The sequence below is a fragment of the Chroicocephalus ridibundus genome, chromosome 1 (assembly GCF_963924245.1).
Source record: "Chroicocephalus ridibundus chromosome 1, bChrRid1.1, whole genome shotgun sequence".
NCBI classification, from domain to species: domain Eukaryota; kingdom Metazoa; phylum Chordata; class Aves; order Charadriiformes; family Laridae; genus Chroicocephalus; species Chroicocephalus ridibundus.
This window is the reverse complement of record NC_086284.1, coordinates 136500955-136525577: the sequence shown is the minus strand read 5'-3', so window position 1 is coordinate 136525577 and position 24623 is coordinate 136500955. Positions and strand designations below refer to the sequence as shown.

Below are 24623 nucleotides of genomic sequence, written 5' to 3'. Positions count from 1 at the left end.
CTTCCTTAAGGAAGCTCAAATGTCACCTGACTAGGTCCAGCATATTTTAGTTAAACTCTACAGCTGTTGTAAAGTCTGTAAACACATACTCACACAGGTTGGACAAATGAAGACAATTTCATGGACTTTTTAATACTTCCTTTATTAATTTTTTCTGTCAGGTAATTAAAACTTTGTGTTAAAGAGAAGAAAAAAGTCAGTGCCTGAGATATTCAACACAGATCAAATCCAACTTTAGTTAAATGAAAACTACTATAGATAGACTACTGTTTTATCCTCCCACCCCACTTGATAGCCTTTCTATTCTGAGATGAGTACCTGCACTTCTGAGATTGTCAATTTAATACAGTATTTGGTAGTATTACAAAGACATCCAGCCATGTGTGAATCCCGGCCTGACAAATAAATGGATTTCCAAGTACCTATCACATTAGAATCTCTTGAATACCATCCCTTTTTACTTCTCTGTAATCTGGTTCATCATTAACGGTGCAAGTGAGATCCTCTCTCAGCTCTATCTTCCAACTTTTCTGAATAGCGCATTCCTCAGTTCCTGTATTCCAGACACACAGCTTTACTACCTAGTTTCTATCTATACTGCAATTAGTTCCAGTTGTATTAATATACTAAAATAGGGACATACCTTTTTGCTATGGGTTATCCTGTCCCAAGACACTTCTTTACCTATTTTTATATTCTCCTTACTTGATTCTCTTCCTCCTCTCCATCTAGAGGGATTAACACAATGGTCTTTTCCAAACTCTTGTTGTTATTACCTGGTTCAAAATGGTAATTGGTCTAATCAGCCTGATCCCACAGGGCCACTATTTCAGCTGAGCAAACAGACCTATTTGAAGAATCCCCTTTCAAGGAATGCAAACAGATCTGTTTGAACAGTCCCCTTTCAAGGAATGCTTCCTTCAAACATTTCAAAATCCTCCTAATAGTATCTATATTGAGAACCATGCATTATTGATTACTTTCACAATGATGAGAATAAGTCATTAGAGTTTACCTCAGCCTCAGTTTCTTTAAATATCTTTCCTACTTAGCCTGGTGTAGTCTTCTTCAACCTGTTTCACCAGAATTCAAAGTTGTCACTATCCTGATACAAAGAACAATTAGCAGACTCCATGCCAATATCACGAGGATGTTTTTTATGCCCAGTTCGCATACTAGATTCTGGCAAGCTACACATACTTATTTCAAGATCTATCGTCATAAATGGCCTCTCTATTTTTACTAAGGGTTCACAATCTTAGAGGTCTTGGATGTTTAGCTGAATCTCTCATTCTTTCTTCTGTTTTAAATCATTAAGTCTTCTAACCCTTTTTCCAGTCCTCGGTATGTTGTCTCTTTCCCTTCTAGATTTACTTTTATGGTTATCTCCACCACCCATTTCTCTTGTGCTTTTAGTTTCTTGCATTGCTGCTTCATATTTTCTTTCCGTGGGTTTCACTTGCCTATTTTTCAAATATCATTGACTGTCTCTTCCATTGCTAAGTCAAATCTGTAACTATAAAGACAGGAAGCAAACTGTTTCCCTGAATTACCCTGCACAAGCTGAGATTTTTCTCCTTGATTTTGTTTGGTACATGCCTGCTTTTTCCCCCCTCTTCCATCACATCTGTAAACTCTTCCTCTTCTCTCCCTCTTCTTCAGAGGCACACTACCCTTAAATTTTCTCTGTTATTTCTAACAAGTGATGGTGTACGTAGGAATACTTTCCCCTCATACTTTTTGTCCACTTAAAATAACACACATTCCATTTTTGTGTCATACCTTGATGCTAAAATCACCTTGGTAAATGTCGAAATCTTCTTATTCCTAATATTCAAGAAATAAAGGCAGTATTTCTGACCAACTTGTCCATTTTGTGTCTGGCTGCTTTTTTTGCTTTTAAAAACCAAACCCAAACAAAACAAAAACACAAACAAACAAAACCAAAACTTTCTACCTAGGCCATTTTTATTCCCTCACATAGAATCTGCTAAGTGTGCATCACTTGTGATCGGGCAGCATTCCCCTCTGACCAAGTTGCATAAAGTAGCATTGTATTTTAAATTGTGATTCCTTCCCAGAAATCGATTTCTAAAGCCATGGATAATGTAAATATTACAGTTAAGCCTGAGACACAGTAGTCAAACAACCTACTACTGAATTAGTACTTTTTAGAAAAACAACCAAGTTTAGAAATTATTACAATGTTTTTCTCTTCTTTGAACAGATGTGGCCTAGCAGACTGTCCTTTAGTTTGAGTGCACTGTTTGAACAGGATAGGGAACAGATAAAAATAATAAAACACGGGATTACTCAATTAAAAATTTTAATATGTCTACATACTTCTGTATATTTCAGGTTGATTATCCAGAATGTCATCGGCTGGTTGTATTAAACTGTGCGTAATACTGGCTTGTTGGAAAATTTGAATATGCTTCTTCTTTAAGATAAATGTTCCTAGCAATAAATTAAAAAAATGCAGTTAGTAAGTGTTTTCTCATAATATAGAAGTAACCTGAGACACCGGAAGATGTAATGCATAAACTCTCATAAATGCTCATAAAATTCAGAATTATTAGAAATGGAATTTCATTTAATTAGATATTTTTTCTCCAAAATGTATGCCATGTCCCAAAATAGCAAATTTTTTTTCATCATAAAATAAACTTTCAAAAATCTCACAGTGAAAAACTAGATCAACACAATTCTGAATTTTTGCTTTCCTAATAGGAAAGCATCAGGCACTTGAAATACTTTTGCAAAATGTATGTATGCATGCATGCATGATGAAAAAAAAGAAAAAAAAAGACTGGAAGAATAGAACACTGAATGACTTAGTTTGATTATTTTTTTCCCTTCACATATTATCTTTGTCCTTTCCCATTAGAGCAGACAAAAGACCTGTCCACCAAGACACATCCGCTAATTAGCTAAAGTATCACCTACTTTTGTCATACATAATGGAAAAGCTCCATTTGTGCCATTAGCTTAACCCTGAGCTATCAGAAACTGACAGTTCTACTGGTATCCATCCTTTTTTGTTTCAGAAAACTAAGGTAAATTAAAGAAACATGTACTGTTTTACACCTGATAATAAAATAAAATAGTTAATTCTATTTATTCTCCGTTTTGCTATCTATATAAACTATCTGTTGTCAGTGTAAAACTTTTAAGAATTCCAGCTACTAATTCATACATGTAAGTCAGTAACAATCATAACCTACTCTTTGAAGATGTTTAAATAGTACTGAAAAACATACTTAAGCTGAATTGTTGATTTTTTTAAAAGTATAAACTTGTAACAAGTATATTAAAAAAGTAATAAACAATACAAGTAAAAAAGCTCTTTGACAGCCAAGGTATTGTGTTAACGGTGAAGTGTTTTATTTGAAAAGAAGAAAACTCTTTTGGTACTTACTTTGATTTCTGCTCCTGAGATAGCTCTGCGTTTATGTTATCTAAAGCCTGGCGGCGTTCCCGATTCTGTCGTCGTTGATGCCTCTCTAAAACCAACTGTGCTCTTGCAACCTGTATACTTTGCCTGTCCCATTCAGCATCTCTTTGGCGTTCTTCCTCTTTTAGTCTCTATGAGAATGAAAAAATGCTTCATTTTCTCTTCATTCAAAGATGAAACAGTCTATATAAAGTCCCATTGGTAAATTCATCCAAACAAACTTGCTCGCCTTTATTGAACACTAGGGGAAGCATTTGAAATAGGGAGAAAAAGTAACCACTTCCAAACCAGGTAGGAACCCATGCATTAGGCAGAGGTAAGATACTGCAGATGAGAAAGCTATCCTTTTCCAGGTAGCAAGACAATCCTAACTCTGCACGGCTATCCTTTTCCAGTAGCAAGACAGTCCTAACTCTGCACGAGGTATGAAAATTAGGATCTGCTGCCTGGCAGAAGTTAAGCAGTAGATTACTATTTCTTTCTGACATACTAGCTCTCTAAAAACACAGAGCAGCAAGACAGATTTTTTAATTTTATTTTTTTTTAAAGTTCTTGTTAGGAAGGGTTGTAACTTCTTGAGGTCAGAAGTTAGTAGTCATCATTATGACTTATAATACGGGTAACTGAGTGTACTAACTGAGCCATCAAGACCAGATAAGTAAATCCAAACCATTTTTTCCTCTACTCCATTATATTGTACCTCACTTCCCTGACATCACATTTAACTGATTCAAGAAACCAAGCCTGAAAAAACCCTCACTTTTCTCGATGGGGTTCATTTTCTGCTAGCTTAACTACTTGAATGTGTTCACTTCAGGGTCATAAGAGAGCCGGGAAAATGACAGTTCTACCTTCACCTTTAATAACAGCAGTAGGTAAGACATGGTGTAGCAAAAGGTATTGTAGAGAATAAAAAATAAAATTGAATAGCTATTCATTAGCTGTTATGAATCCAGCCTCTACGCTGAACGAGGTAAGTAGCTTCCTACTTCACAATACCTAGGCCTGCACACTTGTGACTGCATAGGAAGGGTAGATTTCTTCATTTTGACTGCCTGCTTCCATACACCTTTTGACCGTTATTGACATTTAGTTTTTCTATTGTCATTTCATCCCAGAGCATGGCTCATATTTGTGTGGTATGATAGAAAGGAAATTCTGTCGCATTCATGAACTCTTAAGACTACGAAATATGCATAATTAGCATCACTGGACCTGCTCTGTTTGTCTTGCTCGAGTACCCTTGAGCATAAGAACAATACTCTGGCCTGCCCTGCTCTCACCCTCAGCTCCTGGCTCTTCTTCCCCTGTGGAGCAGCCCACTCCTGCTCATCCCTTGCAGGAACTGCTCATGCAGTCCCAAGTCCTAAACTGTACCATGAAGCCTGGCTCTCAGGCAGTGCAGGACCTTGCTCCCCAGCTGGGCCAGTCCCCTTGGCCCTGGGCTCCACAGCAACCTTCTTCCCAGTCCAACCCCAGGGCTCCAGCCTGCTCCTGCTGCTCCATGACATTTCCCAGCTGCTTCAGAGACACTGTGTTCAGTTTGATTAATTAAAGTTTGGGTAAAATTCAGGTCAACAGAAAACAGTCTCACAATGGGACACGCAGGGCAAACAATATTTTCTTCTACAAACTATAATATTATGAAAACCAGGAATACAGAATATGCACAGAAGCTGAAATACCAGTTTCTCCAGAACTTGTTGCTGTTGAGAGTAACGGATTGCCATCAGCTGATCCTGATTCATTCCCTTCCATCGATCTGTGATCACACGATGTCTACCAAAGGAACTGACTGCTTGTTCAGGGTTTTCGGAAAGTAAGTCTCCTTGAAGAAGGCTGGAAATTTCATCCATGTCATCCTTCATTTTTTGATACTTTTCCAACTTCTTTCTCTCAGCTATTTCAGCAGCCTAAATTCAGTGAAAGCAGGGAACCGATAATTTTTCCCAAGAGAAAATATTAACTAAGGGATGCAACAAAGCGCATCACAATAGATTTCTTTCCAACTTGCATACTGTTGTCAACAGCATGACATAGGAATACTGTGATCATGGTCCTATTGACTAAGATTTAATATCTAACTGAATACCTTTCTTTAATTTTGTCATATCAGATACAGCAAGTAGTTTGGGGAAAAATAATTTTTTTTATAAGAAAAGCCAGAATTAAATAAAAATAATTTCACATTTATCCTCAAGCAAATACCAGTTGATATTTGGAGGCCAGACACAACATGGAAGAAATTTATGATATAAATTTACAATCTTGAATCACTAGCCTTGGTATATATTACATATGAGATCTACGTAGAGAGCATAGTTAAGCAAACAAACAAACAGATAGGAGATGCCTACGTTAAGCCTGAAGATGCAGCCTTGAATCTGTTCCCTTTGCTGATACAAAATGCAAACTTGAATCATATTATGTGAACATATCTGTAGTATTAGAAATCATAATTTGCATTTCCTATGGAAACCACTGTTCCTAATGTCCACTATAAGGTCATAGTCTCCTATTCAGAGGAAATTTTCCCCTTACAAAACTTCCAAAAGCAAATATGATGATTTTATTTTAAAGTAATTACCTTCCAAAAAAGAATTAGACTAAGTAAACTTATTTGGAGAAAATGATAATGCTATACATCATCCAGTTCTAATCCTGTCTCATTCTTCCATAACGCGTAAACTGAACCATCTGGAACAATGCACAGTGCCAGCTTCCATCTGGACAGAGGATAGGTAATGTCCTTCTTGCTAGGGCACAAAGAGCACAGGTTGCCAGACCTGTCCCTTGCATATGTAGCTTTACACATATATCTTGACTGCAACAGATCAATGGATACTTATCTCTCTGGTTTGTCCAAGATTGTCTCATGCTCTGTTCAAAAATCACCGGCTTGAGAATATTCACTTTGCAAGTTAAGTAGAACAGCTCTTTACTTTTCTTGCCGATTTTCTTAAATCTAACAAGCCTATAAATATGAGGTCATTAACTTAGAGATCCTCTGTAATCACAGCCTCTCATTTTCTTAACATTATCTACAAAGTATCTTGGAAAGGATTCAAGTCCTGTGCTATGTAAAATGAGAAGAAACTTTCTTTCTGATTTCAAGAACACAATCAGTCTATCTACCGCTGTACTGCTAAACTGTGCATTCCCAAGTGTTATTATCCTTGCTGAAGAACCTCTTTCTGCCAACAGTAAGATTCTGCTATGGAATCACAATCACACCAAAAGAAGCAAAAAATGTATATTCTAGTCAGGACTCTGGGTAGCCTTCATTTCTGTTACCTGGCTGGCAAATTAAAGTGATTGCTACTTATGTATGAATGATTTCAGAAGGAACAACTGACAGTTCAAGCTAGTAGTAAAGGTCTTCTCTCATACCAAAGACAAAAGCAATGTTGGTATTCCTGGTTAACGCATACTAAGGTGAGAGAAAATCTGAGCATTAATTAAAAAAAGCACCAGTTTTCTAGAAACTACACACACTTAAATGCTTACAGTACAGGACCCTTCACCACTGGGAAATATGGTACCACATAATCAGTTAATTGTCCTGCTAATTAATTCCATAAGAACAAAAAGAACCCTTAGCAATAAGCTTGTCAGCAATAAAGTCATTAGTAAGCAGAGGAAGCTGAACCACTGTCACAGGGGGCGGCAACATCAAACCCTGTAATGAAGACAGGCTGTGATGAACTGAGATATCCTACTTTCAGTCATCTGCTGGAATTCTTTACCAATTGACTAGCAGATTGACCAAAAAACATTTCTCCTGGAGTACATTACTTACTGGGTTTTATGTTTGCGGTTTTTTTGTTTGGGTTGTTTTTTTTTTAAAAAAAGAATAATCTTTTTTTTACATTCCCTAAAAATACTGGCAACCTTAAGGATTACAGATGATGGCCACAGAGATAATGACTGATCCAAAATTAAATTCTAGGAAATTTCTTCCTCTCTGACCATGTATTTCCATATTATACTTTATCCAAACTACCGTAACTGTGGGTTGCCTTAGAAAGGGTGGGTTTGCTTTCTCCCTTCCTTTACTGCTACCTCAGACTGCGCATTCACTCCTCTCAGTCACATTTATCAGTCTCTCATTCTAGACCAGAATTCATTTTCTTTTGGATTTGAGAAATGATCTAACACATCCTGAAGCTTTGTGATCATTAGATTTCTGCACAGCAGAAAAAGTGGAATGAAACGTAGGGAACAAGAAAAAGCTCTTTTGGCAGTCACTGACAGGTAGAGCAGATGTGGGTAGAGAAAAACGCAGTGTCAGACTGCACCCTCAAGTGGTTAAGGTCTTCAAACTGGCTACTCAGAATGCTGAAACTGCTGAAGACTTCTGTTTGATGCATCTGAGGTCAGATCAAGAGATTTCTTCTGTGAAGTTTATCCTTAGGCTGAATGCCCTAGTTTTCTCTCTTGGGAAAGAGATGTACAGAAAATGCCTCTGTAACATGGCTTTCTCTTAAAGACAAGAACACTGAAAGGACAGGCGACCTGAAATCTCTGGGTAGCATCTTTAATACAGAAAAGCTGCAACTGTGCCAGCACATCATTTCAGGGAAAAAGAAGAGATTTTCTCAACCATTCAGCAAATTAAGGAAATGCTGAAAACAGTATTGTGGTCTTAACTAACTATGTTAGGAAGAAAGACAAAGAGCTGCAAGCTGTAACTCAAATCTATACAACACAGCAAGGGACAGCAGAAAATAAGAGGAAACTGTTGCCCCAATCTCCATTATCATGGCCTTACGTTAGAAAAAAGCAAAGAGCAAGTCTTTTTTTTGATATTTACTATGCACGCAAGGCAAATAGAATGTATATGCCCAAACATTAAAACCCACAAAACCATCCCATTCCCAAACCCTGTCACAAAATCAGGAATTTTTACATGGAATCAATTGGTATGACAACAATTATTTGGGATACTACCACTACCCTAAGTGCACCAGCCATTTAGGGTACTTTTGTGGCTATTTATATAAAACATGGTTCAACATCCATGACTTCAAGAAGTAAAAGCCTTTTCAATTACCTTGGGCTATCTATAAACAAAATTATACACCAAATGTACCTTGAAATGCTCAAGCAACACTTACAAAAAGATCTGCATGCTTACATACTTAAAGCAAAAGATACCATACTTGATGTAGGTAATTTAAATGTGACTTATTTTGATGTGATTTAATAAATTTAAGCTAATTCACTCCAAATATAGTTTAACCAAACTAACAGCATCCATCTTGTCCTTTGAGCTGTAAGTACAAGCTGAACGGAAAAAAAAATCTGTACCGTAAGATAAAGGGCTGGAGCATGACAGATAATGGTACTAAGACAGATAAAGGTTCATATCATGTTTCAATAGGTTCCAAAGCACGCTTGCTAAACAACCAAGAGACAGGTACACAAATACCAAGGAAGTAGTCAAAGTGCCAAAACCAGTGGTTCTGGGGAATTAACATAAGCAATAAAGACAAAAAGCTACTGGCAGTAATGTGCCCACACAAGCAAAAAGAAAAGCAGGCGGACACAGATAAGATTGTCCAGTGACTGATATAAAACCAGAAGGAAGCATAGGAGGCTTTTGCTGTACCCTGATTGACAGACTACAAGTCCTTGAGAGACTGGAGAGTTGTTGCTGCCCTCTAGTCAGCAAGCTGAGAACCAGGAGGGAGATCTTTGACAGAGGGTAACTCATAGAGAACAGCTAGATCCTTGCAGAGGACAAAGTGAATAAATTCTATCTTCCAATTACTGAAACAACTTTGGAAGTTAGCTGCTAAGAAACCTCTGTGAAAACATCATTCGTCATTACTCATTGTACTTTTGCTCATCTTGTTTTCCTTCTGTGACTCCACTTTTTTTAAAAACAAACCATCAAACCCTACATTAATTTACCTGGGTTCTATTGAAATCTTTAATAGCTGCACAAACAGCACGCCTGTTTTCTTCTTCTTTTCGTTGTTGCTCCATAGTCTTTTGGTCAAGTGCAATCCTATTCTTGTCATAAAGATCATCTAAAGTAGATTAAAATGAAATTTAGTCAATATTCATGGGCATGATGTGCCATGTGAGTAAGACACTATAAAACAGAGAGAGACAGAGGAGCTACAGATACAGTAGGCTGAATTACATAACTATTTCCAAATCCTACCACCAAAGCTTTACATCTAGGAATCTCAGGTGACTCATGAAATCAGTTTATTAGGTAACCAATCTTCTCTTAACAGTTAAAGTTAAAATGAAAGAGTATGTTAAAGCCTGTTATGCAGAAAAAAATGTTTCATGACAAGTTAAAGGAAAATCAGCATTATTTTTTCTGCTCTGGAACAGTAAAGATTGGACAATTTGGTCTGATGAAGTAAAACATACCATCTACCATGCAAAACATGGATGGTTTTTCAGAATGCTCTGATACTTCATTTGAGGCGTAAAACAGAAATGAAATCATCATGTTATTAAATACAGATTTCTTAAGTGACATATTGAATACATTAAAGCTTGTGAAGTGAAAACTGCTGCAGGTTTTTTTCGACTAAAAGCCAAATGCTGAATATACTAAAATACTGCTATGTCAGACTCTGACACAATAGGCTACACCAGAGATACAGATACACCAGAATTTCAGAAAAAGCAGATTAAAACTGTGTTATCTTCTTTTGTTACCTGCAACTTTTTGATCAGCTAATGCATTCTTCCAGTCTCTCTGTTGCTGAAGAGACCACTCTCTTAACTGCTCCTTTTGAAATTTCATCCTCTGATTATAGTTTAAGTCTTCGCCCATAAACTTCTGCAAGCCAGATACGGTACATCGAGGATCATCATCCGAAAGTCGAGCAGGTTTATCCTTCTTTAGGGCTTGCGGATCAGACAGGTCAAATTCACGTCTTGTTTCTGGCTTCTGAAAATTCTTCTGAAATTCAGTGATAGCCTTATTTATGTTTCTGATATCATTTTTCTGTCGTTCTTCTAACATACACATTATCTTGTCATTTTGCTTCATTTCATTAGCTACAGAAAAATGAACGCAATGAAAATACACTTCTTAGAAGTGCACATGTATCATGGAAGTGCATATGTAAGATGGAAAATAAAACTTTGAAGAGGAATAAATAGCATATAAGTCTTCAAACTTTTATACTTTAGGAAAGAGTATTTTATCTATGAGTATCAGACCAGGAAACACTCTAATGTTAATAATATTTACTTATAAAATACTTTCAGTTTTTTAGGAATCAATTATCTTATTAATGTTACTATGAAATATATGCATGTGAAACAAAAGCAATAATAAATACTTGTAAAACTATGAGGTTTCATTTGATTAAAACTTGCAGTAGCACATGAAGTGTACTGTATACTAATTCTTCCCATTTACTTTTAGTTTACAAGTGAAATACATTAAGTTGCTTATTAAGAAAAAAAATATTGGGCTCCCAATGAAATGAATATAGATAGTTGTTTCATAGTTCCAATAATTTTTCTAACCATAGCACTAAACGAACTGAGTGGCACAAACAGTTTGTGACAAACTTAATAGCTCTTGTCCATTTAATCAAAATGCTGTAATTGATTTAGTTTTAAAGAGAAATAAACAATCAACAACAAAAAAACCCATCCAAAACTCGCCATTCTTGCCATTTAAATATAATTCACAAGAAAACGTCATTTGCTCTGCTGCCAGACTACACATTGCTTCTGGCAGTTTCCTAGGAGTCAAAGTCTGACAGGTAATCTGCCAGGGAAATCACAAGCAGACGCAGAAGCACAGCATGGAAGTTGGCAGCTCCATTCCAGCTCTTCTTGAAACCCACAGAGCGCTGAGTCTGTAGGACCTTTTCACATGATACCACAGGAAAGCATTCCTAACACAGAGGGCCACAAAGGGTTTTGAGGTCGGGGGACACGGCTGAAATATTTGTGTGGCTATGTGTTCTGATTCGGCAGTGGCTCTTACTTACTGCCCTGTTGTACATGACTCATGCCTGGAGCAATAATAATCCATAGAGGATTCTATAGATCTAGATATTCTATAGAAGAATGACTAGACAGAACATGGGCTTACTCTACAAGAAAGCAATCAAACAAATTTGCGACTACTATTCTGAAAAGAACAGCATTAAGTAATTAAGTTTTTTTTAAATGCTCCCTTATCTTCAGGTCTCTGAACAATGCTATTCATCAACACTTATTAGAAGAAAACACTGAAAATTCTGGCCTATTAGGAAATGTATACCAATTTAATCATCTCAATATAAATCTTCAGATACTGAGGAAAACAGATACTGTACCAATGCAAATGTATGAGCATAAATAAGACTACATATTATGGTATTCGGTTTGTATGTCTGAATTTAGAGAAAAGCCTTTAATTGTACTTTTATATATATATATAAAAATACATATATATATATCTTGACGGATAGATTTATATAGATAGAGATATATAGCAAGACTCAAGGAGACAGGCTCCATTTGGAAATAAATATGGCAGTTTTAAGTACTTGAAGAGAAAAAGCAAGCAGGAAACAGATGGTAAATTACATTTAACTCTTCACAGAAATATCAAAGTATCTATGAATATACCAAGTTCTTCATTTCGTGCTTTTTCAGCTGCTTCTTGAATTTTCCTGTCCTTGACCTGGGTATCCAGTGCATCTTTATCAACCTATTAAAGTGAAAAAAAAGCAGCTCTTTAAGAGATACTATGTTTGAATGATTAAAAACAGGCATTGTCAAGCTGAGTTGATTCACAGTTGTATGAGATAGATATAAAACCACTACCAACAGAATATATATACATCTCTATTTAATGTAGGCAATATAAAAAGAAAATCCAGAAACAGCAAAATTCTTATTTGTTTGCTTTCCTTTAATAATCATAGATATATTCTTCTACCGAATCAGAACAAACCACAACATTTACATGATATTTAGAGCTATAAATGTAAACATTTTAAGCTGCATTATACAGAACATGTTTGCACCATCATATCTGGCATTTTTACTTAGTTTTGGTGGGTTTTTTTTTTGCTTTCATTTATAAAGTGGGTAAGTATTTTGACAGTCAAGATGACAGGAAGTTGTAACAGTTCAGATTTGAAAAAAATACAGATTGTTCACTATAAGTACATTGAAGAAATAACAGGGAACAGAAAGAAATTTTCCAGTCCTATCTGATAGAGTGTGAGATTCACCTGTTTGACCAAATGCAATATTCAGTGCCACTTGAGATACATGCGGACATCTACAATCAGCTGACGGATACAATCCGTAATAGTCACATCCCTGGAGAGGGGTAGCTGAGCAAGGCATAATAGCAGCCACCTACATTTTAGGCAAAAGAATCGGGTCCCGTATTTGTCTACAGAAGGTGGCAAATTAATAGTCAGAAACATGGATTTTATTTCTTCTTTTTTGTTTCACTGGTCAAGTCACTTAATGTCTTTGAAAGATTTATCAAAAAACAATGAAAATTCTTCGAGAAACTGGTAAACTACTTTGATAGTCTTTGACTAAAAACTATTCAAGACAGAAAGACCTAAACAGATCATGGCTGAAAATATATGTTAATGCTGTAAAGGACTACTGACTATACCAATCAGGCAAAGAGGTACATCTGTAAGCAGGAGTGAAAGCATAAAAAATTCTATAGGGTATAATTGTCCAAAACCAATGGAGTTGTGGGTGTACATATCAACTCATTTAGAGGTCTCACTTGGGAAACCAAGCTTTCACTGTACTATAGGAAACCCTGTTAAGAGAAATTCAATATGACTCCATTAGTAACTTCTGGCAATAATACAGGTGAGTCATTGTGAGACTTGTGTGTGTAAGTTCAGCTACACTATCAGCTCTCCCCCTTTTGAGCAGCTTTCACTTGACAAGAATAGATCCCTAAAACAACCATTCTTAGTCCCATTAAGCTACAGATTTAACTTTTAAGCATTAAAATAATAAATCCCTTACTATGAACAGTTTGAAGCAGCTGATTTTTAATCTACTTGTATTTATGTATAATAGTTCATATATAAATGGAAAGTAATTTTTCATTTGGACTACTCATCTGAACTCTTGGGAAAGTACTGATTGACTGAGGATAAACTCTTAAAACTCTAAGTGAAGAGAGCGGTATCTTACTTCTCCATTACTCAGATGAGGAAACAGATACAGAAGTCAAAGTAATAATAAAACTAGTCAAGGAGAAAAACCAAAATCTCAGTTCCTGTTCTGCTTTCCAGTCAGTATATTATCTCCATGTTTTTAAACTACTCAGTTTAAAATTCAATCAAAAGGATTTGTGGTCTAAGCCAAATATTGCCTTGAATTTTTAATTTTGTTAGAGACAGCTGCTCAGCTAAACTGGTGAGAAAGACAGTGAGAAAGCAAAGAATCTAAATCCACATCAGAAATGCTGATGTAGTATATCTCTGTATAAATTTGTGACTCTTCATGCTTTGGACTTGGCCTAAGATCAAAGTAAAAGAATAGCCCCTTCTGTCAGCAGTCATTGCTCAGGCAAGCAATAAGGTACATCAAATGACGTGAATCAAAATATTTACTAAATTTCTCCAACGGGCTCTCCTTCATTTTAGATGTTTGTCTCATGTAAATGGACCTATCAAAACCTGTCTGATAGTTAGTTCTGCTAAAGTATTTGAGAAAGACCTTCAGACGGTGTAGTTCAGTATTGCTCAATAAAGTACATAGAGAAATACCGATTTTCATTAGTTGAGAATTTCTGTATTACATTGTCAGGAAAAATCAGACACATCAATTAATTCCATATACATAAACATGGCCTGATGGATCTGTCCTATTTTGCCTGATGCAGACTAGGAACCAACTGCAGGATCCCTTTCAGCAATAAATCTCTCACAGCACCGATTCTAGCTTCTAGTGAGAAACAGATGAGGGAAGTATCTGCACCGCAGAAAGGTAAAAACCACTTATTTATTTACACCCCATTGCGTGAGCTGACTCCGCAAGGATTCTGGCTTACCCCAAAGCAAAGCACAGAATCACAGAATCGTTTTTGTTGATGATCTTGAAGTTGTCTCTTCCAAAGTCCAACCGTTAACCTAGCACTGCCAAAACACCAATAATCAACGTTGCTCAGCACTACGTCTACATGTCTTTTAAACACCTCCAGGGATGTTGATTCCACCACTTCCCTGGGCAGCCTGTTCCAATGCTTGGTAACCCTTTCTGTGAAGAAATTTTTCCTTACATCCACTTTAAACCTCCCCTGGTGCAACTTGAGGCCATTTCCTCTTGTCCTATCATTTCTTACTTGGGAGAAGAGACCAACCCCCACCTGGCTACAGCCTCCTTTCAGGTAGCTGTAGAGAGCGATAAGGTCTCCCCTCAGCCTCCTTTTCTCCAGGCTAAAGAACCCCAATTGCCTCAGCTGTTCCTCGTAAGACTTGTTCTCTAGGGCCCTCACCAGCTTAACTATTCTTCTTTGGAGATGCTCCAGTACCTCAAAGTCCCTCCTGTAGTGAGGGGCCCAAAACTCAACACAGTACTCGAGATGCAACCACGCCAGTGCCAAGTACAGCGGGACAATCACTTCCCTGGTCCTGCTGGCCACACTACATGCGTGCTACATTAAACTCCTACACAGACACTGAAACACAGGTCTTGATCTTTCCTTCCTATTAAGGAAAAATGAAATCTTGCCTTTGAACCCTATAGCATCGAGACATAAGTCCCCCTCGTGCTCTCTCACACACAAACAAACTCCAGCAACAGCTGCCAAAAATAAGTGTTGACAATACCCGGAGAATCTCAAGTCGCTTTCACCAGCACAACTTTTTCAAAGCGCCTCATCAGCCCTCTAAAAGACCCACCAGGGCGTTTTCCCCCGGTTTCCCGCCCTTACCCGGGACCGCGCGTGCTCGCAAGCACTTAGAAGGCGCTGAGGGGGCGCGCGCTCCCTGCAACCGCTGGGGCAGCTGCATCACCCCCCCTACCCCAGTCTGCCCCAGGGGTCCCCCCAGCTTTAGACCGGTCTCCTCAGGACGACATATCGTAGCAGGGTGAAGGGGGGGGGGGGGTGGCGCCATCCCTTCCCACGCTGCGCCGGGGGCTTGGGCCGCGCCCTCACCCCGATGGTCCGGACTCGCGCGTTGAAGATGCGGCTCTGCCGCTGCAGCTCCCGCTGCCGCCGCCGCTCCAGGGCGGCGGCCTCCTCCCGCAGCTCCCGCTGCAGCCCCGGCCTGCTCATGGCGCCGAGAAGGGCGACCGGGAGCGAAGCGCGGCCCGGCCGAAGCACCCGCCGCCGGGGCAAACACAGCGGGTCGCCGTGGCAACGGGAGCCCCGCCCCCTCCCCGCTTCCCCCGCCCCCTGCGCGCGGAGAGGGTGGCCGGGCCGCGTGGCCAGGAGCGCGAGGCGGGCGGTCATTGCGGGTGTGGTGTTGCCGCCTGCTGAGGGGAGAGGCCGGGTTGGGGGGTTGAGGGCAAGCGGAGGGGGTTTTACCTCCCCCAGAAAATAAATTAGTAAAATACGCTCGTTGGTTATTTAAATCTTGGTGGGGGGAGTTCACGGGCTACCGGTCTCTGTGCCTCCTCGCCCAGTGGTGCAGGGATGGGTTACCTGAAGCTGCTGGTGGTGAAGGACTTCAAGTCATGGCGGGGGCAGCAGCTCATCGGCCCCTTCATGAGGTTCAACTGCATCATCGGGCCCAATGGATCAGGTAGCAGGCTGGGGGGTGGGAGGAGGGGTCAGCAGGTGGTAGGTAATCCTGCTTCCTCATCAGGATTTAGGTTTCCATTTTGGGGTATTTGCTGTGTCTTTTCTGTGAACACCCTGGGCCTGACAAGGAGGAAGTAATAGCTACATGGGTGCAGGCCCAAGAATAAGGCCAGGATGGCTGCACTGCATAGGTGGTGATAGCTTGCCCACGGAGGAGTAGAGTTGCAGGGCTTTGAGGAGGGGAATTAAAGACTTATGGGCCTGTTTAAAGTCTCTTCATATGCACCCGAGGGAGTGGCAGCACAGGCAAAGTTTTGGAGGCTCCTGATCTACCATTGCTTCTTTAACTGAAAGTATAGATTTTTCCAGCATGGAAGGACAGAGGCAGGGTGGCTGAAGGAATTTACATTTCTAGTTGTCTTCTCTGTTTTTTCCAGCCATTGTAGAATGAGTGGTTTGCAAACAGCACACCTTGCCTGTGCCACTCCAGTTTGTAGTTCAGCTTAGTAATATCACATAAAGATGGTTTTACTTTAATACTCTGGATTGTAAATTGTAGTAATGGAAAGCTCCTTCTTGATTTGAGTCTGTGGTATTTGCTGTGTGAGTAAATGCCTCTGGGAAGGAGTAGCTTTGCAGGATGGTAATAGCTCTAATTTAGCATGCAAGAGCCTCCACTTGTAGAATGGACTCCACATTGTTATACTATGGGTACTGGAACTTTTTAAAATTTGATTCACTTCTTTTGAAAGTTCCATTCAACAAATGGGATTTTATCTTTTATATGCCAGAGAAAATAAGATAGGAGGTGAGGGCTATCCTAACAAAGAGCCACAAGGGGCTTAGCATTTGGTCTTAGTTTTCCCAGCCTGTTAATGATTAAGTTCGTGAGTTAGATTTTTAGATCACGTTGTTTCTTTGCTTATCTAATTAAAGTGAGTTCTATGTATGTAAATAATTTGCTTAGCTTTATTATCATATTCTTTGTCATCCTGTCCTCACTGTTTCAAATTGGAAAGTCTCAAAATTATGCATATGTTTTCCAGGTACTCTTCCAGTTAAATCTGAACACATTTTATAGATTAATCCAGGAAGAAAAATTGTTAATAATGTGTAATGTCTGAATTGAGTTTTTTATTCATCTATTTACCCCCTAGTATTCTTTCTTTTCTGATATTTTGTAGAATAAGTCAAAATATTGCCAAAGTAGCAAGGTTGAAAGCAGAAACTAATTGAGCTGTCAACAGAAATGCTCAGGACTAAAGGGGAAAGGCAAAAAGAGGATTCAGTGAAGAGAATTTTTGTCTAAGGGGTATGATCAGAGAACTTTGCTGTGATGAATGGATCTCGGATAATACTTGTGTTCTTTAGAACACTGGAGTTCTAGTTATATGATAGAGTGGTTATGCAGCAAACCTCACTGACTGCGTTATATGAAGGAAACTGCCAAGTAAGGATTATGATGTTGCTCGCTCAGTTTAAGTAGGGACCTTTAGATATGCCTGTGTTTAAAAAACCAATATATATATATAAAAAATTATTCAACAAGGCTGAACAAAGAACAAATTAGTTCTGTGATGATTTTTATTACAAACAGGCTTATTATCTGCTGCCAGTGTGTTACATCTTAGAAATGTGTTTCTTTATTATGTGCAATACTTTTTCCTCAATGAAATATAGAATTAATAAAGACTGTTGCATTTATGCATATGTTTTTTAGTTAATTGTTAATCAAGGGCCTACTTTCATTTCTGCCATGTCAAAGCAATTTTTTTAATTTTTATTTTTTGAAGGAAAATCTAACATAATGGATGCTGTTAGTTTTGCGTTGTGTGAAAAGGCATCTAATTTGCGAGTTAAAAGTTTTAGAGAACTTATTCATGGAGCGCATGTTGGAAAACCAGTTTCTTCTACAGCTAGTGTGAAGATGGTATATTGCGAAGAAGATGGGGAAGAAAAAACATTTTCAAGAGTTATCCGTGGTAGGTACTAGGCTCTGTTGCATGTAAGTTCTGTTGTCTTATGTGTAAAAATGGAGACCAAGAATATTCACTTTGAATTCCAGGTGTCTAATATTCTTTTGTATTTGGGCGGATTAAGCCCATGAGTATTGCAATACTTCTTATGGTACTTCAGTAGCATTTTGACAGCCAAGTGTTATAGTTGAAAAAACATACTGGGGCAAAGTTGAAAATTAAACAAGTGATTAATATATGTTCTTTGCTTCGTACTGTGATCTGTAGATTTTCACTTGGAATGTGTAGGTGGTGTAGGCTCTATAAAATGGGGTCTGACACCTTGCTGCAGGCACGAGCACTTAAGCAGCTGTCAATACCTTTTATAAGTATGCAACTAGAATTTTCATACAGAAAAATGAAATTATTGAAATGACTAAGGGAAGAATTGAAATCTATTTTCTTCTTTGAGGAAATTGTTCAGTTAAATTGTTCCACTAGTTTTGTTCTTTGCCTATGGATTTTGTGTTTTAGCCATTTTATAGTAATTTTTTTTTTCTTATTTCCTGCTCTAGGTAGTTGTACTGAATTTTTTTTCAATGATAAATTGATCAGCCGATCTGCTTATGTATCTGAGCTTGAAAAAATAGGCATACTTGTCAAAGTTAGGAACTGTCTTATTTTTCAGGTGAGCATTTAAGGTACTTCATAAGGAAAATAAAAGCCTCTGGGGTTATTTCATGGGAATACACAGTTACGTATTTGACAGAAAAGAGGGCACCCTTAGCTAACTTCAATATGTTTTTTCCTGACCTCAGCCATGGTCATAATGGAAGTAATGGGGTTTGTGCGTATGTGAGTGCACTGGTAAGAAAGCAGCTAATCTGGAAGAAATTGAGTACTTGTGTTATTCAGAGTATATAAGACAATGTGAGTCTCTACTTATAAATGTTTAGTGTATTAAATTCTAGGAGTATGATAAGTTTGAAAAGATAATTTCATCTTAAAACAGTCCTATTAGTCAGGATCCATAAAAATGTATAGGGTTTTTTGTTAAAATTGAGGGATCAAAAATCCTACTGGGTTATTAGGTCACAAGTATTTAATGATACAGGTCTGAAATGTCAGGTACTTACGATGAGTATAATCCACAGGATTGTCTTCCTCACAGTTGCTGAGGAAAATTCCCAAGTAGGAACTGTTTTTTCCCCTCTTATAGAAACTGTATATGTGGATTCTTATTGTGATAATAATTTCTACGATAAGGGCATTTACCCACTATACAAGTAGGATAAAATCACAAAGCTTATTTCCTACACTTTACTGAAAATGGTAATTCCTTCAGATCAGTGAAGATTTGAGCAGCTAACACATGGACAAAAACTGTGCACCCATTAACTTTGGGACTTATGTAGTCTTCTGGTGCACTGATTTCAGCTGTTTTGCTTTTGAAATAATATGGGGGGGGAGTGTTAGTTTATTTTTCATTGAAAATGAATTTTAGTTCCTTTAAAGAGGCTAACAAGATTTGTCATTCAGATACTGCTCACTGATTTGTGCAGGTTGATTTACTTTGAAGGTGTTTTTCATAGCCCTTATCTGACATTCTGGAATTTTTAGTGATGTGATTTAATTAGGTGAGGTGGCTATGTGATAATTCTTTTGGTACTAAGCTTTTCATTGGGTTTGAATCTAAAAGTATTTTCATCCAACTCTTAACCATATCTGTATCAGGGAGGTAAATCTGTACTACATGCTCTTAGAGAAAAAATTAATCGTTAGACAACGTAATGATCTACAGTGCTGTGTTATTTATTTTTTTTTTGGCAAATTTGTGTTAGGGCACGGTAGAATCAATTGCACTGAAGAAGCCGAAGGAGAGAACTCAACTTTTTGAACAGATCAGTAATTCATGGGAGTATGCTGAAGAATATGAACAAAAAAAGAAAAAAATGCAGCAAGCAGAAGAGGATGCTCAGTTTAATTATAACAAGAAAAAAAGTGTTGCAGCAGAACGCAAACAAGCAAGGTTAGAGAAAGAGGAGGTAACTCAAAGTTCCATCTTTGCATATTAAGATCTTTTGCATATTTTATGAACTTAAATACAGGTTTTCTTAAAAAAAACCCAAGCCAACTTCTGTTGTTTTTCACCTAGTATGTATGCCATAGTATGGCATAACATATAATAATTTAGTATAATGTGAAAAGATAGAGGAATACATATAATCTAAATAAACAAAAGTAGAATTGCCTTTATAATTGTTAACTTACATGTTTAAGTTTTATGATTAGTGCACATAACTGGAATTATGGCTACTGGTACCTCATCTTACATCACTTTGGACTTGAAATTAGATCGCTAGTGATTAAAAATCCTTTTTATAAACCATAAATAAAATTTTAATGTTGGTAGGCAGAGCATTACCAGATGCTTCTCAAGGATCTGGATGAAGAGAGGATACAGCTGAAGCTTTTCCGGCTTTATCACAATGAAAAAAACATTAATTTATTGAAAAATAGTTTGGATGAAAAGAATATGGAGGCTAGTATCAAGAAAGAGTCTCTTTCTACAGCAGAAGATGAATTTAGAGCCAAGAAAAAAGTGCTTGGTGTACTGAACAGAGACCAACAGCACATGGAAAGAGAAATGAAGTAGGTTTTCCAATTAGATTCTCCGATAGTTGAGTTAAAGCATAGCCTGCACTGGGAATTGCTTGGCAGGCATGCATTTCCTGTTAAAGCAATTGGGTGATAACCTCAACACTATGGAAGTCAGTTTGTAGCAGTTTACTAAACTAATATATAGATATTGATTTCACCTCCACCACCGTGCCTAAGTTGTCAGTAATTTCATTATATAAATACCTGTTTTCTATTAAATTTTTTAAAAGGTTGTGCTTCGCTTCTTATGTTCCTATTTTCAGTGGATAGTGGGGGGAGGCAGGGGGGAATCACCTGTGGGTATATAACCTTGCAGGCAACAGCTGATTATTTGCTTGCATGTGTGGTTGGGAGGAGGTTGTTCCTTTTCTTTTTTTCTTTTTCTTTTGGTGTGGTTTTGTTGCTTTGGATGCGTTTTGTGGTTGCTTGTTGGGTGGGTTTTTTGTTTGTTTTGGGTTTGGTTTATTGGCGGTTGTTTTTTTGGGATTTTCTTTTTTAGGACTCTGGAAGCATCACTGATTCAGCAGAGACCCCTCTATATAAAAGCAAAGGAAAACACTTCCTACCAAATTAAGAAAGTAGAAATGTCTAAAAAATCACTACGGGACAAAGAGAAATCCTGTGATAAGGAAAAGCAGAACATAAAAGAACTAGAGATAGAACTGAATGATATTGAGAAGGCATGGAGAACATTTGAGAAGAAAACTGAAGAGGAGATGTTGCAGAGAGAAGCACGTATTGAGCTGAGAGAAAGTCAGGTGAATTGGGAAGCCAAGAAGTACTGTTTACTAGCAAAGTCCAAAAATCCCCGCTGATGATGGAGAAACCATTGTTTTACCAATAACCTGGAATTTCTAATGATCTCTTTGCTGTTGTCAGCTGAGGTACAGAAATACTGTCTTCAATTAGGAAAAAAGAAGAAGACAGCAAAAATGCAAACAAGACTTGCTGGTATACATACCATCTACTGTGGGTCAGAATCTAAAATTGAGGTAGCTCACTTGTGAGCTATTTTAAATTGTTTTAGAAGAAAAGGACTGCATCGCTCTACAGTAAATTCACATTTGAAGAAGCTATTATTGCAACCATATAGCCAGAAACACTTTTAAAACTGTTAGCTGCTTTTCTCCTCTCTCTTCCTTAAAATAGTTTCTGATCAATTCATGGAGAGGTTGCAGGGTTTTTCTTTTAGTTTGTGAATCTTCCTACTCTGGACTTCAGAAGCGTTTGGTCAGTTAGTCATAACTTTGCAGGATTGTTTAGAATGCTGTAAAACCAAAAAGACATGAGAATGCTGTAATTTTAAATACCAAAACTTGCACTAATTTTGGGCTGTGGAAAATCTTGCTGTTACCTTAACTGTGAAGTACTGTAAACTTTATGAACTTCCCTGACAAATAAGTCATTAGAGGTCTAAAACAAGACTGTAGGCAAGAACTACTAAGTGTAACCTTCCAGTTGAATCTTCCTCTGGTAAAATATAACTTCTGATAATGCAGTTAGTAGCTAGAAGGGTTCTGGAAAATTGGGTGATTTTCATAATCTTAATTATGATGAAGTAGCAATTACTAATTGAGGCTGTAACAACATGAGTCTTCCCACATTCAGTGGATGGAGTAATTATTTTTTTTTTATGCTATTTGTCCAGTTGGAGCGCTATAAAGAGCTAAAGGAAATAGCAAGAAAGAAAGTAGCTACACTAACCCAGCAGCTAGAAAAACTTCGTTGGGAAGACAAAGCGGATCAAGAAAGGCTGAAACTTAATTGGAGGAAGAAAAAAGAAGTTGAGGTATTTGTATGAAGCTAGAATTGTCTTTTAAGGAGAAAAATGTTTCTCTACCCCTCCCTCTGGTATAAATGTCTATATAAATGTGTTTAGTGCTTTGACATAAACAAATCATCAGCAAAGGAGATACATTGCAAGTGTTAGTTCAGTTTTCATATTGCAACACATTGAGCAAAATGGCTTCTAAATTTGTTCAGATAGTGGTTGCGTGGGCCCACACTGAAGATTTGGTTTTGAAAGCTTTGCCTCTAATATTTTATGGTTACTCAGAAAGTGTGCTGAACTTTAATCAGTTCCTGTTTTTATAAGTGTAGTGTTTCTTTCTGAGATGTCTTACCACTGTTGTCTATCTGTATGACATTCGCCCTTTCAGGGCTCATTTTGATCACAGCTACCTTTTTGCTGAGATGGTTTTCAGGTCAGTTGTGTGTATTAGTGTGTTGCAGTTGGAAAAATCTCCTTGGTGTCTGCTGTTCTATTGCACTTCATAGGCAGGGTATTTGGTGTGAATACAGATCATTGCTGTCATTTTGTTTCTGATTTCTTTTATCATTGCAGATCCAAACAGGTAATAATAAAATACCTACATTTTTCATTATGACTTGGTCACCATGCCTGATGCTCTCTTTTTAGAAAAATTATTTCGCAACTCGTTGTTCAGCCTGGCATTATGCTTCTGATAGAAGAGAGTGAAGCTTAGCTGATGATCTGTCTTTTTCTATAAACCTTGCTCTATTAGGTGGTTTTTTTTTTTTCCCAAACTATGTTAACCTTGCAGTTTTGTCACCTAATAAGAAGTTAGAAAGGCAGCATGCATTTCTTCACCGTTTAGTTATGGAGTCAAAGTTTGGAGGGGACTTTTTATGTTGAGAAAACTGAAAAATCCATCAGACGAGACACTACCAGTTCTAGAGTTCCTAACACCTCATTCTTGTACATATAAACTTGCTTGTATGGAAAAGCCTATATTCTATTGCATATGAGGATGTAGAGCCATCCTTGCCATGATATCTAAGTTAATACTTGGTACATCCATTTGCTCTTGATAGAGTACTACTTTTTCTTTTTGAAATCCTAGTTACCAGGAAAATCTAGTTAGTATCTAGAAGTGAAATAAATTCTATTGCTTGTGCTTCTAAAACTCTGCAAGTCCCATTGTGTTGTTGAGAGGGAATACAGGGATACTTGGGAATTCATAAAATGCATGTCTGACCATTCAATGTTGGCATTACTTACCTGTACTACTGACATTTGGTGATCACTCTTCGCAATTCAGCATGTTTGTGACCGCAGCTGGCATGCTGTGTCTAGCTCTGGGCTGATAAACATAAAAAAGGATACTGCCATACTGCAGTGAGTCCAGCAGATAGCCAATGAGTTGGCTGGGGCTGGAGCACCTGGCTTACGAAGAGAGGCTGAGAGAACTGGATCTGTTCAGTGTGGAGAAGGAGAGGTGAAGGGGAGACCTTATCGCTGTCTGCAGTTACCTAATGGGAGGGGATGAATAAGATAGAGCCGTGCTCTTTCTAGAAGTGCAGAGTGATAGGATGGGAGACAACAGGCACAACTTAGGACACAGGAAATTCCAAATAGCTATTAGGTAAGCTATTTCATCTCAAGGATTGTCAAACGTTGAAGTGGGTGTACAAAGAGATTGCGGACTCTCCATCCCTAGAGCTAGTCAAAAGGTCACAAGCAGTTCAGAAGTAAAATTAAGGTTTAATAAAATGTGTAGGTAACAACTGTATTTTGTCTTTCATTTGCTTTAGTTAATGTATTTTTATTCAATTTGAGTAATTGAAAATACTTATTTCACTGTTTGTTTTTTAGTACAGTGCTTTTGTGTCAGGTTAGAACCTCTACATCAACTTCTCTGTCCTTAGGAAAAAGCTTCTGTTAATCTCGGGCCAAAAAAAGCACATTGTTATTTTTTAGCACCTATAATTTACTAACACTGTGTTTAAAGTTGTTTTATTTGATGGTGACATGATTCTTCATGCTGAAGAGGCTTTCTCTGAACTGTAGCCAAACATGAAAAATCCAATAACGGCC

The 24623-nt window shown here is 37.8% G+C and overlaps 2 protein-coding genes across 3 annotated transcripts in view; one reads left to right on the top strand and one right to left on the bottom strand.

The window, feature by feature from the left end:
- Nucleotides 1-207: 207 nt before the first annotated feature.
- Nucleotides 208-15733, bottom strand: RIBC2 (RIB43A domain with coiled-coils 2). Of its 2 annotated transcripts, none has more exons than XM_063322609.1 (7): nucleotides 15582-15733; nucleotides 12059-12140; nucleotides 10139-10483; nucleotides 9371-9489; nucleotides 5140-5367; nucleotides 3419-3585; nucleotides 208-2457 (listed from the first exon to the last, which is right to left on the bottom strand). In XM_063322609.1, the coding sequence occupies exons 1-7, from the start codon at nucleotides 15699-15701 to the stop codon at nucleotides 2376-2378; spliced, it is 1143 nt and encodes a 380-aa protein (XP_063178679.1). In that variant the 5' UTR covers nucleotides 15702-15733; the 3' UTR covers nucleotides 208-2375. The 2 variants fall into 2 exon arrangements, with proteins under 2 accessions (XP_063178679.1, XP_063178686.1); XM_063322616.1 differs by lacking the exon at nucleotides 15582-15733 and adding an exon at nucleotides 14475-14487.
- A 328-nt stretch (nucleotides 15734-16061) lies between these two features.
- The window catches only part of SMC1B (structural maintenance of chromosomes 1B), a 37253-nt gene continuing 28691 nt past the window's right edge, over nucleotides 16062-24623 (top strand). Inside the window, exons 1-7 of the mRNA XM_063322596.1 lie at nucleotides 16062-16170; nucleotides 17963-18151; nucleotides 18700-18812; nucleotides 19966-20169; nucleotides 20538-20776; nucleotides 21285-21543; nucleotides 22434-22574. Coding sequence (XP_063178666.1) covers nucleotides 16062-16170; nucleotides 17963-18151; nucleotides 18700-18812; nucleotides 19966-20169; nucleotides 20538-20776; nucleotides 21285-21543; nucleotides 22434-22574 — 1254 coding nt within the window. The remainder of the gene's footprint in view (nucleotides 16171-17962; nucleotides 18152-18699; nucleotides 18813-19965; nucleotides 20170-20537; nucleotides 20777-21284; nucleotides 21544-22433; nucleotides 22575-24623) is intronic.

Bases quoted from the DNA above. Each gene is read 5' to 3' on its own strand.
- RIBC2 (XM_063322609.1), bottom strand. From the start codon at position 15,701: ATGAGCAGGCCGGGGCTGCAGCGGGAGCTGCGGGAGGAGGCCGCCGCC. The intron at 12,141-15,581 runs GTGAGGGCGCGG...TCACTTTAATAG, and splicing joins CGCGAGTCCGGACCATCGGG to GTTGATAAAGATGCACTGGA. The intron at 9,490-10,138 runs GTAACAAAAGAA...AATCTACTTTAG, and splicing joins AGCTGATCAAAAAGTTGCAG to ATGATCTTTATGACAAGAAT.